The sequence below is a fragment of the Notolabrus celidotus genome, chromosome 8 (genome assembly GCF_009762535.1).
Source record: "Notolabrus celidotus isolate fNotCel1 chromosome 8, fNotCel1.pri, whole genome shotgun sequence".
In the NCBI taxonomy this organism is placed as follows: Eukaryota; Metazoa; Chordata; class Actinopteri; order Labriformes; family Labridae; genus Notolabrus; species Notolabrus celidotus.
Window position 1 is genome coordinate 25,663,081 of NC_048279.1, and position 15,059 is coordinate 25,678,139.

The 15,059-nt window shown below is 40.8% G+C and overlaps 1 protein-coding gene across 8 annotated transcripts in view; it reads right to left on the reverse strand.

Annotated features, from left to right (window-relative positions):
• enox2 (ecto-NOX disulfide-thiol exchanger 2) overlaps positions 1-15,059 on the reverse strand; it is a 168,825-nt gene that overhangs the window by 72,656 nt on the left and 81,110 nt on the right. The window contains exon 2 of one of the 8 annotated variants that reach the window (XM_034689711.1): positions 11,744-11,882. The exons of the other annotated variants lie outside the window; for them this stretch is intronic. Within the exon in view, the coding sequence (XP_034545602.1) occupies positions 11,744-11,798 (55 nt within the window). The 5' untranslated portion in view covers positions 11,799-11,882. The remainder of the gene's footprint in view (positions 1-11,743; positions 11,883-15,059) is intronic. 8 annotated transcript variants of the gene reach the window in all.

The window sequence follows — 15,059 nt, forward strand, 5'->3', positions numbered from 1 at the left end:
TGTAAAACATCTGAATAACCTACATCTTAACAAGTCTTTGGAGCCAGTTAGAGCCACACTGCTTTTCTTGCTCATTTGTCGTTTCGCCCTGCGCTTCAATGTTCTGGATGGATCTAATCCCATCTATCTTGTTCATAGTCACAGAATAAAATCTAAAGATAGCCTTCAGTTCACAAGATATATTTTAGTTTGATTTTCTTAACCAAACAGAGAAATCTAGAAAGTAACTGGTGAACAAATAGTGGTCAACGATTTAGCAGCTATAACAGAAGGGTATTTTGGCTCAGACAGTGGTGGAGACCAAAAAAAGAGCTAAAAGAAAATACATATTTAGCCTGAATTCATGAGCAGGCCACCAAATGAGTCAAGATCAATAATAATAGTGCTATCTTAAAAAAGAAATACTGCTAATTTACTCCCCATATCAACTTAAAATGTAATCTAAATGTTGTTTTTTAAAAAAAGCACTCATTTTTTCGGGAAAAACCCTAATCTGGTGGTTCTTCAGATCTAATGGTCTAGGCCAACGTTGCGCGCCCCATGTACAGAGGCTGTAGCCCTCGTCGCAGAGGTCGCAGGTTCGATTCCAGCCTGGACCATTTCCTGCATGTCCTACCCCCAACTCTCTACTCCCCACATTTCCTGTCTCTCTTCAGCTGTCCTATCGAATGAAGGTAAAAATGCAAAAAAAAAAAAAAAGGTAAAAACTTAAAAAAAGAAGAAGATTAGATTGTCATTGGCTGAGTAACTTGCTATGACAGTCAACAAAATACACTGTATATTTACCATTATTATATTATATACATAAAAGGCAAAGAGAATCAAGGCTGGCAAAATAAACAACATTTTTATCCAACTTTCCCAAATATAATTTGTCCCCCTTTCACAGTAAAGACACTGTTAGAGGAAACATGCTTTGGGAGTCACTAACTAGACATTTCATTGTCTAAAACTTTTCTATGCCAGTGTACCAGCCACTCATTGGAGAAATATCTCTGGTAAACAAGGTTCAGGCCCTGGATTTAGCTCCGTCTGCCCACCAACCCCCAAGCTGTTGTCACCTCACCCTGCTGCTGACTGCTGCAGCAGCTGACAGCATCTTATCAGCAGCTGCCAATTACAACACAGGAATCTTATCAGCAGCAGCCAATTAGAACCACAGGAGTTTCTGTGAGGAAATGTCAACAGCTCAGTGAACTTAGCAGGACTCTTATCGGGCCACGCCTCCTCACCCAGGCTGCTTTTTCTGGGTCTGCTGTCACATCAGCAACTGCCAGTGCAATGTTGTGACAAGAAGGGCCGGAGGTACGGCAGGGCTTCAAAAACAGTAAACCTCACAGGAGGAAAGCTTCATGCTTCTTGGAATCCTTAATATTTTAGGACTTTTTTTTAAAAGAAACATACAAAATCCTTCTACTATTCACTCGTTCCCAGCTGAGCATGTTCAGACTGAAAGCAGGAGCTTAGATATGATAGAAACAATTGAATCAAACATAACTGGGAACTGCAGAATATAATGCATTTTAAAAGACAGGCTCCTCAGACTCGCTCCAGTGAGAGAGGATAGATTATTTCTCCTTGTCCCATGACATGGATGACAGGTGAGATGGATTATTTCTGCTTATGAACATCTGCTCACATATCTCTACAGATGAAACTATGGTGTGATTCTGCATCTCTCATCTGGAGCTGCTGAAGACCTGTGAACAGCCATAGACACATGCATTATTTCTGACTGTGAGTCTTACAGTATAACTATTTTGATCCCAGAGGTACTGTTAATACAATGTTTCTCTCCATTATCATATTACTGCACAGAGGAATAGTGTTTGAATACAATTTCACTTAAATTTGCATATATTGGATACAATTAAGGGCTGTTCCTTGCTGATAAATATGCTGAATATTTGGTCTCTAAATGTAAAAATAGTATATCAAAATAAAGGGTTTAAAAAGCACCCAGTTATATTCTGTTTATAAGGACATACAACCAAGTAAAGAAGTAAATATTACATTTGAGAGATAGACACTCAGCTAATGATTCCTTGTGTCTCTTATTTTCTAAGTCCAATATTTTACCTCATGAGTCTTGATGTGAACCATTGACTGTATAAAATATGGACGTAGGATCCGTGATGTCACCCATCTGTTTCTGAAGAGCTGTTTTGAGTCCAATAGTCGGCGGCAGCCATATTGCTGCTGTCGAGTGATTGTGATGTAAAGAGGTGGAGTTTGAGCCTCCTAGCCAACAGCTACAGTGTTCCCACAGTCAGCTGTGCCTCTCATTGGAAGACTCGGAATCTCAAAATCTTCAAAATTGCTGTGATAGAAAAAAAAACACCCCCTGTACAGTGTGTGCCGATCGAGAAATGAGCTATCCAGACTACACTCGTCTTTTGTACCAGGTTGTAAACATGTTTATTTCTGCTGTAAAGATCGGCTTTCTTGAATTGCTGTGTATGTGGTTTCTGGTACTTCCGGAGCCAACCTCAAGCAGATCCTTAATGAACTGCAGTTTTTAACACGTCCGCATTGGACTCTTATTTTTAGACCTGAGGTTGCCACTTGATGTGGACGTTTTCCCCCTTTCTATCCCTGTGGAAAAGCTTGGACTGTGTAATATCTTACAAATCTTATCAACATGAAATGCACTTAAAGAGCAGCCATAAAAAATTGAGACACAAACCCGGCATGATGCCTTCACAGTCAGTCAAGTGGCTGAAAGTATAGAAAGGCCCGTTTCTGTCAAATATCATCATCAGTTGCATCACTGCTCATGAAGTTAATGGAGGAGACATTACAGTCTGGGCTGGCTTTGAGAGCACATCTGAGATAGCTGCAGACAGTGACCTCCACTGAATGAATCATGGTCTGATGGTTTCTTTCTTTTCTTTAAAGCTCTCAGAATGGAGGTCACTGCTGATATTTTAATGGATCATCTTTTCACTGATGGGGATGTGGTTGAATAGGGCTCTGAGAGATACCTGCAGTGGCAGCAACAGAGAGCTGATGACAAACGAGCTTCTGAAACCTTTCTTTTTACTCGTTTGAAATGAAAAGCTTCACATCACAGAGGACATTTCATTGGTAGTGTGCTGTGGTTTGGTGTGCATGGTTTGAAAGGCTTATCTGCTGGTCACCAATGTGATCTGTGTTAGTAAACCCAAACAAAGACTACCTGTATTCAGACAGGATGACCCACCAGGGCCCAAAAAATGTATTATCACGTCGTCAAGTCTTTTTCTAAAAGCCATTCCAGGGAAACTCAAACTTACAAAAGGGATTTCACATCCTGCACCCTTCAGCCATTATTTTTTCAGATCGCAACATACTGAACTTTATCTGTACTTCATGTTTACAGAGGTGGAACAAAAGCCTTCATAATTTTTGGTCCAGTTACTTTGAAAAGTGCAACAGGAACATGAAAACCATTTGACAAAGAAACAACTACAAATTCTACATAACTCCTTTAACACATTTTATTGTGTTACCAAAATATTGTACTACACTGATTTTTTTATGTTTTTATCCATTGCCTGGGTTTGTTAAGGGCACATTTTTCACACTCAGGTCTTTTCTACAGCTCCATTCACAAGACGCTCTCAATCGTAGCAGGTTGGATAAAGAGTAAACACATTTTTTTTTAAATAAAACTAGACAAAGGTAGGATCACTTTGAAAGAAAATAAAAGAAAAAATGCCATTATAATACTTTCATTATGCAAGTTGTCTTTATAAATATAAATGTCTTTTTTGTCCACCAATACAGTCAAAACCAAAAGCCTCCTTCAACTCTATTTAGCAAGACACAGAAAGCAGCTAACCAGTACATTTTCCCCACTGCATTTCTGTTGAGGTAGACCAACGGCCATATTCCACCAGATCCGCGTCCGGTCTCCGATCTGTCACGGCACAGGATCTGATAGGTTTCTGTTCAAGTCAATGTGTTAACTCTCACTGGATCTGCGACATTGCGTTCCAGTTGCGTCTCTGATCCGGCACGCCCTCTGGATCAGACATGCAAGACTTCTGTGTTTGCCGGATGCCGCAGCACGACGCATCAATCTGCACAGAGCAGATCTAGCAGGACAGGAAGTCAGGCACCAAAACAAAATTAAAACATCTGGGTAATTTTCAGAACAAAACACTGTGTTATGGCCAGATCGTATTTCACTTAACCACAACAACAAACTCTCAGAATGAGCGAAGCCAGGCTTAGGGTCATCAGGTCAGAGGTTTTCAGAGGCCAATAAAGACAACATGGTTGAGGACAGGAGTCAAATAATCATCAATGCAGTAATTACTGTGGGAAAACCTTGGTCACATGACTCCAGCTGTCTGACGGTCCTGTTTCGAGCTCTGTTTTGAAAACGCACCAAATGGGTGTTGACGGATGAGAGAGCACGGAGCGGATCGGAGACCGACTGGACACAGATCTGGTGGAAGTCCCAGGTCAGGACTCCAACTTGTCAGTGACAGCAACAGAGGTCAGATCAGGAAAACCAGCCCTACTGCCAAACCCCTTCATTGGCTACTATGGTCTTGACTTTAGATCATCGCACCGTTGAGGTAGCAAAGAGGGAGGAGATCCAATGTAGAAACAAATCTGAGAGGGCATGCACCCCGTTACGGTCAACACCATGACTAAAACTTCATACCAAATCTACCAGCTCTGCTTCTACAACACAAACACCTGGGGCGAAACTCAGGCAGTCTGTTAACAAAGCCTAAGCTGTGTTGATACAAACATCATCACATAGAAAACCCTGTAGTCCCCACGATATGAGAAGTGACAGTTCAGAAGGCAGAGCCGAGTTCCCTCTATACAGTCTGTGAAGCTGTAGTCTCATCAGCAACCATCTGCATTCCTCATTTCATCAATCTGATCAGACGATATTAAAAACACTGCTCTGTTAAATAATGGATCAGCCTCCTCTTTCATTGTGCCATGATTCTCTCTATTGATGCCAGTCTAGATTTCCTGTAGCAACACTGTCATTATCGACTTCTTCATTCTTCTTCTTTATGTGCAGATTCATCACTGCAGGCTGTGCTAATCAGGTCATCCATTAACAACACTAAATGTAAGCCCTGTTTCAACAGGGTGTTTCTAAAGTTGAGTCCTGTGCACCAAGTCCAACCAGGTAGAGACTGAAACACTGTCATCTCACTGCTCCATCCACACATGATGACAATATGCTCCAAACAGAAGCATGCCGATCAAAAGCAGGGTATGTCATTTTCAGAGAGGGGGCTTCTAACACGGCAGTCTATCTAACACATAATGGAGACTTAAAGAGAAATATGAGTGCCACTGGAGGAGAGATAGAAGGATTTGATTCTGATTCATCTGGCTTCAAAGTGCAGACAAACTGAGACAAGGAGGTTTCAAGAGAAAATGGCTGTAAGGAAGTAAAGGTGCTGCAAAAACAAGAGTCCAATCCACTTAATGGAATCCCTAAAAAATGAAAATAACCATGAATAAAACTCTTTAAATATATTTTCATAGGATCAACAAGGCAAAAGAAATAAAATGCTGTCAAGAGAGTACAAACTTGACTGAGGAATCCTTCAGTGAGCAGCTGAAAGAACCGAGCAAAAGATGAAGACTATGAGAGGCTACAGCCGTTAAAAGTATAACTCTAAAAATATCACAAGCTTAAGCCTTGAAGAAAACTTTTCTGTTCTGTTCATAGTGTCAAGATTCAAAGCAGCCAAGCGTGCATCTTTCACACATCCCTCCTTCATACAAACACGGCCAAAAACTCGTACACATCTCCAGTTTGAATATATCTTCTCTTGTTTTTCTTGAAGCGTTCCACATTTCCCTCGACAAAATCCGTGGTGTATAAATAAAGTTGTGCTTGCTTGCTTACATGCTGTATGTGTTTCTCCAGGAGGAGTCAGAGCCCATGGTCGGACACAGAGCAGCTGTCCTATGACATGCTGAGGTTCAGAGCCTCGAACAACATAACAAAGATCTGGTTTGTTTTGCCTGTCAGAATGTATGGTGGTACTATTTTTCTGTCAAACTCCTCCTATACTGACCAGCTCTGACATTAACAAGCATGGTATAATCATGCATTAATTATGGCTGGGTGGCACTGTACGAGTACACGTAACCAGGCCTCCTGACACCCAGTGAGGAGTACAAACACCTGTCTATATGTACACACACAGCTGAGCCCCCAAAGTTTAACTACATAACCGAGTGGTCTCACAGCATCTGCCTGTATGATCGACACCCTGCATCAACTGGAGCTGAAGTTACCTTATATCATCTGCAAATGGTCACAGCAACTTTAACACACAAAAACACAGATAAGGCTGATTGCGCTGCTGCTTTCCAATAATTTTAATCACTGATACTTTTTTTCTTGTAATTTAAAAGCTATTTATTTATTTCTCTTTTGACTGATCTTATATTTTGTCATTATTTTGTATCTGAATGTTTTGTTTAGGTCTTCTCTGATGGGTCAAAAAAAAGGAATAAAGAGGAAGACAGGTGTCAATCCAACAACCGATTAAAGTAGATAAAGGTTAGAGTCCTCTTCTTCCACAAAAAGGAAAGGTATAAGTGACAAGTGTGCTTAAAAAAGAGGTTCTAGTACTTTGTGTATTAGAAATCGTGCCCTTAGTGAAAGGTTGTGGGCCTAAGAAGGAGGGTTTGAATTGGATGGAGAAAAACAACAAAAAGACTTCATAACACTTGAGCAGATCTGAGATGCTGACAGTCTACTTATATAACACAGTACTGTAACTTTTATGCGTATATTTTAAAACTGTCTTATCCCATCTAAGAGTCTGTTTTTGTTTTAAATGTTCACAATCTGTTTGAACGCTCTTGATAGGTTGTGTTTTAATGTGTTCTTCTGCCCTTCCATGGTGCCTTCATGTCCTTTGTGAAGCCCTTTGTTGCTGAAATGTGCGGTGCAAAAAAACTTGGCTTGACTTGGCTGGCCTTGATGTTTAATGTAAGTTCTTTCACTGCATGGTCTATGTGGGTGAGAGGGCAGCATGAGTAGGAACATTTTCACCCATAAAGTCAAATAATTCATGTGTTTTTGTACATTTATGGATTATTTTGCACTTATTCTGCATAAACTTTGATATCTGTTACCAAACAGTTGATGCTCTTTGGACTCTGGTGATTTTTAAAGATGCTTCATCAAAACAAAAAACATGGATAGAGTTAAGTCAGATTTCAAAACAGATGCAGTCAACAACATTTGGTGTATTGTAACAGAAGGGGTTTTGGATCTGATCACGATTTCATTGGGATTCCAGAAGCACAAATTCCTAATATTTTCAATTTGTCAGCTTTGACAATTTTCTGCTTTTACAGATGGTAACATGAATCATTTTGGATGTTGGATTGGAATTCAAGCTTCAACCTTTGGCTCAAAGTAATTCAAATGGGCATTTTTCAGTGAGATCTTATAGACATACATTCAATCGTTGGTTGCGTCACTATTAAAGTTGCTGATGCTAATTCATTCCTCTCTCATCTTCTTCAGGTCCAAATAAGGATGGATTCAAATTTGTTAATTGATACCAAACTGATTTTCCTCTGCATCAGTGTTTGTGATGCTGCCTCTCTCAGAGCAGAGTGTGATGAGGGTGTTGTAAAAAAATAAAAAGGTGTCAGGATGGAAAAGAGCAGAGGCAGAGGAGATGTTCAGCACACTGATGTCAGGCAGTGAGAGGCAGCTGGTGAGGAGCAGTTAACCCAGCTGGAGACAGACAGACAGACAGACAGAGGAGGGAGAGATGGAGGGAGGGAGAGGTGTTGATTGAATCGCTGCAGGGTCTGTGTGATGAACACGCTGCTGTGAGCAGAGCGTCGGGTAGAAACAGGGAGATTCCTCCAGCTCCTGAGAGAGTGAACTAATGTGGAGGAGGATAGACAAAGGAGAGAACAGGAATGAAAGTTGTCTGTGGTTGATTCCTGTCTATTTGTTGACTTACCTATTAAAGGATTTCAATACTCAATACTTTGTGTATAGATGAGCTGATCCTTTATGATTGAGGGTCACCCTAAATCATATCAGCCTCTCCATCTCCAGGTAAATCAGAGAGAGGGTATTGTAACATATGTCCAACAGACTCCTCAGACCCTTTAAAATGATTTAAAAAACACTCCAGAGGTTAGCTGAAACTAAACATTGCTTCATTCATTGCAGAAACAAAGCTCGCTCACCTAGACACTATGAATAATTCATCAGGTAATCCGACCTATCAGAGGCAGCGGTTATTCTCTGGTGTGGACGAGTCAGGCGGGATATCTGACCGTCTCTGGGTCCTTTATGAAAAACACTGCAGATAAAACCTCTGTAACAGATTTTACATTTGTAATTGAACCCTCTGAGCCTTTAAGTCTTCGACCAGCCGTCTCTGTTACAGAACTCGACCTCGACAAGAGGAAATGTCAGATTCTGTTTCAAATAAAAAGAGGAGGAGGTTAGAGGGCTGACATGGAGAGGAAGAGCAGTAGAGATTACAGCAGTCTTTTAGAGACTCACTGGTAAGAGATTATCAAAACTCACTGAAAGGGCTGTCTTAGAGATAACATGTGAAGAATGACTTACATAATATTTAAACCTCAGGTGTCCTGTGCGTAACTTTTGGGAAATGTAGCTTCAGGTGTCTATTAATGGTAAGAATGTCACTTTTTCACATTTAGTCTATTAGTTAGTTATTTTCTTATTTAATCAATGAACATGTCAGAGAGTCTGTATCATTACGGAGGTCATGGTTCACACAATTAGCTCAAACCCCAAAATGTTAAAATGCTAAATAAAAAAAAAGACTTAAAAATCAAATTCTCACATTTTTTTTTACAATAATTGACAAATGAAATGTGACAAATGTCTTTTCCTTTCAATGTTTGACTTCCTATTTTATTGTTCATTGAAGGCTTAAAAGAACAGACAATAAGATTTTTGTTTTAAATTGCTGTTGATATTTTAAACCTCATGCCCACAGGCAGTCCTTTATCAGTAATCATCTTTGAAAAATGGAAGAGTAAACAACTAGAACTTAACAATCTTAATAATAAAAACTTTGCTGGAAGACATTTACTCCGGCTTGGGTTTTCCTTGGGCAGATTCATCCCTGAGGCTGCGGAGAAAAGCTCATCTAAAGGCTAATTGTTTATGTTCCTACACTGATGCTGTTTAAAGGTAATAATAGGAGGGAGGGGTGATAAACAACTAAGCCCTGTTTGTTTTGATAAAGCACAAAACTGGGAGCAAGTAAAGGATTTTTGGTTTCCTATTTTTAACATTTCAAGGTTTGAGTCTTGCTTGAGGCTCTGCCATTAACCTCAGTGTGAGTCCACAGACAGAGCAGAGCAGAGCGCCTTCTGGCTCCCTGAATTATTTAGAGCTCACGTGTTTGTGGGCTTTGCAAGACGGAGAGAGTGACACTAAATCTCTGACCACTGCAGCACACAGAGGAGTGACTGGAAGAAAGAAAGTATGACCAAAAACCAAAAGGGGAAAAACTGAGAAAGAGGGTGAACCTTGGATTCATGTGAGTCTGGGCTCATTGTTTTGGCCTCGATTACAAACAATCATGTATGACAAAGATCATCAGTACCAAGAATATAATAATGACCAATAATCAACATACAAATGTGAGTGTTAGCGGTTTAAGGGCCGTTGGTTGGACAAAAATAGAGATTTGAGGAAATCACTTCCTGAAACTTGAGTCGATGATGCAGATTTGTCACTATATTCTTGTATTTTATCAACCATTTATCTGAGAAATCATCGTCAAAAGCAGCCACACTTAGACTGCATTTTCCCTCAAACTCACAAATGTTGGATATGCCTCTGTAAGCACATATTGTTGAAGCAGACACAGAGGCAGTGCTGAGTCTTTATCTCTCCCTGAGCAGCAGTAGAAACAAGTGGACTGTTATGTTCTGAAACCTGAGGAATCCCAGATGAATGCGGAGAGGCGGGCTTCTTCACAGCTTGTCATGCATTTCAATCACTCTCCTCTCCTCCAGTTGAAACACAAACTGAGCACATGTACTCGGGCTGGGTATTGTGGGGAACATCACAATTCAATTTTGATAAATCTGCTACGATATCGATTCAATAATATGCTGATGACAGAAATGCATCCAAACATCAACTTTTAATGTTGCTACCGTCTGCTGCGTCAACTTGTTCAGTCAACAAGGGTCTCTGTACAACATGAATCACAGTTAAGCGGCATCCACAGTGACCACAGAGGAGTGTGACTTCATAACAACAATTGATTCCAGTATCTCAATGGATTTTGAATGGGGAAAAAATAAATTGCAATGCACTGATGAATCGACTTGTGTACTCAGCCCTAATGTACACAGCACTGCAGAGATATGCAGTCATTCCTTCAGAGCTCGTTAACCTTTGTGCTCCTGAAACATGTCTGCTTTCTTCCTCTTTGTGGGCCAATGAGATCATTTGTAACGTCACGCTGTCATCCTGCACCTCATCCATCAGCTCTGCTCTGCATCTTCTGCTGCTGTGTGAACTCAGCGTCATGGAGACTGACACCAAGCTGTAGATCTTTTCATCCACACCACACACACACACACACACACACACACCTCTTCAGGACAATAACCCTGCCATAAATCTAAATGGACTGTCATCTCTGACAGTTTAAGAAGCCCATTACATTATTTACCTTCCAGCAGCTCAGTCAGTGGTCCGTCAGTGACATCACTCTTTCTTTTTTAAAACCATTACCATAAAAACACTTGTGGGATCAGAAGCTTTGATGCAAACCTTCTCATAGAGAAACCACATTCAGTGTCCTGAAGTGAGGGTTCAGAGTTTGACACAGGAAGCGTCAGTCAAACTGAAATCCTCTCATCGTAAGAGAGAGAAGACAGAGTGTGGACTGAAACTACCTGAGAAGACCTTGTACTGACAGAGACCGCTTTACTTCAAAGTAATGTACTGTAAAAGTTCAGTGATATTCACACAGCTGACAGAACTATAAAACAACTTTTTCTCTGGTCACAAAAAGTGAAGGAAACATCATTTGATCCCTGATATAAAAGCATGATATGTGAAATAAATAGATCTAAATCTCATTACCTGTTCCACATGTATCTTTATTCTGCCATGCTCAGCAACATTAACCTTCCCCCTGAAGAATCAATCACATTTTATTCAACACCTCTCTCTTAGCTCACACTAAAGGTCACTACACAGCAGATTGGATCGGTGAGAGTACAGCTGTTTTATTCTCCGACACTTCGACAGTAATCCGGCCTTTGTGACAACATTTTATTAATTGATTTTCCTGCACAACAAAAACATGAGTGAGGGCATTTCTTTAACCCTGACATTGAAAGTGTTTGAATGAATCGATACACTTGGCTTCAGGTTGGAAATTATGTCTCAGTACTGAACATTACTCAATACTTTCTCCTTTCAAACTAGGTTGTTAAAAAGAGCTTAAAACTCCTTCAGCCAAAAGGTGAGGTATTCTCTTTCTACTAACTTCTTACTGCACAGACAGCTCTTAAGTAAGTGTAGAAAAAGTAAAAATTGGTTGAATTGAGGCAGATTAATGTCCTCATTTAGCCTGCTTTAGGAAAAGTACCACAATTTCTAGAAATCTATATTTGAAAAGCTGTTTTGGGCTGTTATTTCTACTCTGCAGAGGTTGTAGGATGTTAGTTAAGGATTGCTGCAGGCACAGAGCCGTGTGCACTGAGTAAAAACAAACCTCATTACCAAAGCTGACAGGACCTTTGCTTTCCACAGCTGTGGACCGCCTCGCTCTCACCATCAGCCTTAAAGGTTCCCCGTGGAGCTTTGGACCTCTGGTAGCTCCGTGGAGTCATTTTCCTCTGAGTGGGTCACTGAGTGTTTGCTGAGTGCAGAGGATAAACATAAACAGGCTGGATAAATCCTCCTTCAATGTTTTCACACTATTCTGCTGATCTAAGGGCAGTGGTAACACACTCTGTTGGCACTGAAACATGGCGACAAGGAAGAAAGAGACCACTTGCATGAAAACAATGTCAACAATGAAAACAAAAGTCAGCTTATACGAGGTAGCATCCGACCTAGTTGTGGGACATTATCATACATAATGTGAAAGGGAGGATATCCTGCTCCTCTAAATACACAGCAGCATTTAAAAATCTCATTGTCTTCACCACATGCAGCTTCAACACAGCAGGACACGAGGAGAAATGGCCGTCTCTGGCTGTGTTGGAGAAATGAAATAAAAACTGAAGAAGGAATATCGCTGCAGTGTGTCTGCTGCCCAAAGGCACCACTTGTTCTGGATTATTTAAGACAGACATATACAGAGGGAGCACAGGAACACAGAGTACTATAAAGATAAAGAGTATGTATGATGACCGAGTGCATCCGTCTAACTTTAGGAGGAGGTGAATAAACAGAAGCAGCAGTGTTTGTCAAAAACTGTGAGGAACAACAATCATTCTCTGAAGAAGAGTCACAACAAAGTGGAAACTTCCTCACAAGTGGACTTGATTTTCAATGAATTTAATTTCTCTGGAGCGGTTTACACTCCACTAAATCAAAACATGGAGTGTGTGTGTGAGTGAAGTGAAGTGAGTGGACTCTGATGAATAATGTCTGTTTATGTGGCAGAGTGAACTGAATATGAATTCATCTTCAAACGTTTCCTGTCACTGTTTACAGGAGGTGAGGGCTCCTCTTTATGGACCTGTCTGCGTGTTGTTTGGGTCTCGGTTTGTTGGATTAAAGATAATTATTAAATGATCAGTCAGCAGGGCGGCATTAAGTATGAAATGACTGGGACTCCTCTCAGGACACATCAAACACACGGCTTGTTTTTTGTCTTCTGAAATTCTTCATCAGTGATTGAAATAAAACGGAGCTGTGTGAAGTTCAAACTGAGTGTGTGTGTGTTGTTATGGATGACTGCACACCTCCATGATGGATTATCAAATGTAATGTCAGTTATAATGAGAAAAATCTATCCATTAGGATCCCTCTAACGAGACTCAATCGACGCGGCTGCTAATGAGTCGCTGCAGCATCCGAAGGAGACGATCATGACTCAGATCAACTGTGTTCAGCGGCTAAAGGTCTTCATTATGTCGCTGATTCTTTGGCACTGGGTTCAAGCGAGCAAGCAGAAGTGGATAAATGCACTTGAGTGAAACAGTTATGAACAACTTTTTGTTTCATTCACAACATTTAAACAGCAAACCTGCTCTCAGCATCTGACTTGGAGGAGTAGAGAACGATCCTTTTTGAAGGACCCGAAGAAGGACTTGTTTTAGAGGCTGTACTGCTCATTTAAATTGTGTTTTCAGTTTCTCCTGTGCATAACAAACACCTCTGACAGGAAAGGTGTTGGTGTAAAAGCTGCACATCTGAGTGAAAGAGGAGACCATTACACATAACTGCCTCCTTCCACCAGATTTAAACTGCACTAACACGGATAACCTTTGTGAACAGGACATAAGGTGGATCCATGGAGAAACATTAGAAGTGTTTTAAAAGTTTTGTTCTGTAAAGAAAAACTCTCCCCTCAGAGTCTGTTCCTTCACTGCACTCCAACACTCCAGGTTATGTTTCTATATTAAGGTTGAGGAGTGAGAGATATGTGATCACTGATCTCCTGCATGTTTACACAGTGTCACAGTTAGAGCAGAGTAACCTTTGCTTGTGTTAATGTACTGAGAGACAGTAAACAAGCAGGTTACAGCTGTAAAAGTAAACCCTAAGCTGGAGCAACTATCACTATTAGCATAATTCAACACAAATGAATAACGATCAGTCACTGTGGTTAGCTTCTTCAGGACAAAGAAGTGTTTCACCTGAGCTGACTAACACAACCAAACAGGAACCTATGAATCTGTTCTATAAGAAGTCAGGAAGGAGCTTTGAGAAGAGATAACATTGCCAACAGGTGGTCCTATTGCTAAGTTTTAGTACTGAATCTCATCAAAGTAGTATGACAAGTATCACCATGACTTAATACAACAGGTCATGTCATCCAGCTGCTTTGTTTTACTTCACAAGAGGAACGTTTGTCATTAACTTCTTCTGATCTAAATATCTTGGGCCAGATTGAGCGAGATGAGGAGTCGGTCTGGCCGTGTTGTTGATGCCTAGAGAAAATATAACATTGTGTCCAGCTGTCACTGAACTATAAGTATGCTAATGCTTTATCTTGAGGCTTTGTGATGGCTTTGGTCTCTGCACACAAACACCAATAGAAGTGTGTTCACTGTCACTGCTGCTGCTGCCTTCACAGTCTGTTCTGACTTTGAAATATTTCTGCCTCCTCTAACATCTTGCTGCGTGACAGTGAAAAAGAGACATCTGCATTTGTGTACTTGACAAGTGTGATTGTTTATAACACTCCAGGTAATGTGACTGTAGCAAACTACCCTTTCAGAGCTGTGAGAGGAAATCTGACAAGTGGGAACACATTCTGATTTGAATTAGAAGTTTGCAGTGATGAAGCTGCACGTTTCCAGCATTTCCAAAACACAGTCTTCTTAAAAACAAAATCAGATAGGGCTAAATAATGTTTGAATTTATATTCCTCATAAATCAATCAATCAATTAATCAGCTCTTTATCAATTCTTCAATCAGTCCTTCTTCAATTTGACTCGTTACCACACACTAACTCACAAACTATCCCGCATGCACACCTACACACTACTTCCCTCAACGTGTCCATCTTTGTGTGGCTGGTCCGTGTTTGTGCGTTTGAGGTAGCTGATGCAGGATTGATTGGCAGGTGCTGTTGGCACGGTAACAGACAGTCTCCTGCTGCAGCTGTCTGACCTCCAAACAGGCCAGACAAGCCGAGCCTCAGGACATGGCAAGATAATCTGAAACACCAAAGACTAAAACAAGCTGCTTCTTTCCTCCATGTTGACACCCAAAGAAAGGATAATGCAGAAACTCCCATGACACACACACACACACACACACACACACACACACACACACACACACACACACACACACACACACACACACACACACACACACACACACACACACACACACACACACACACACACACAC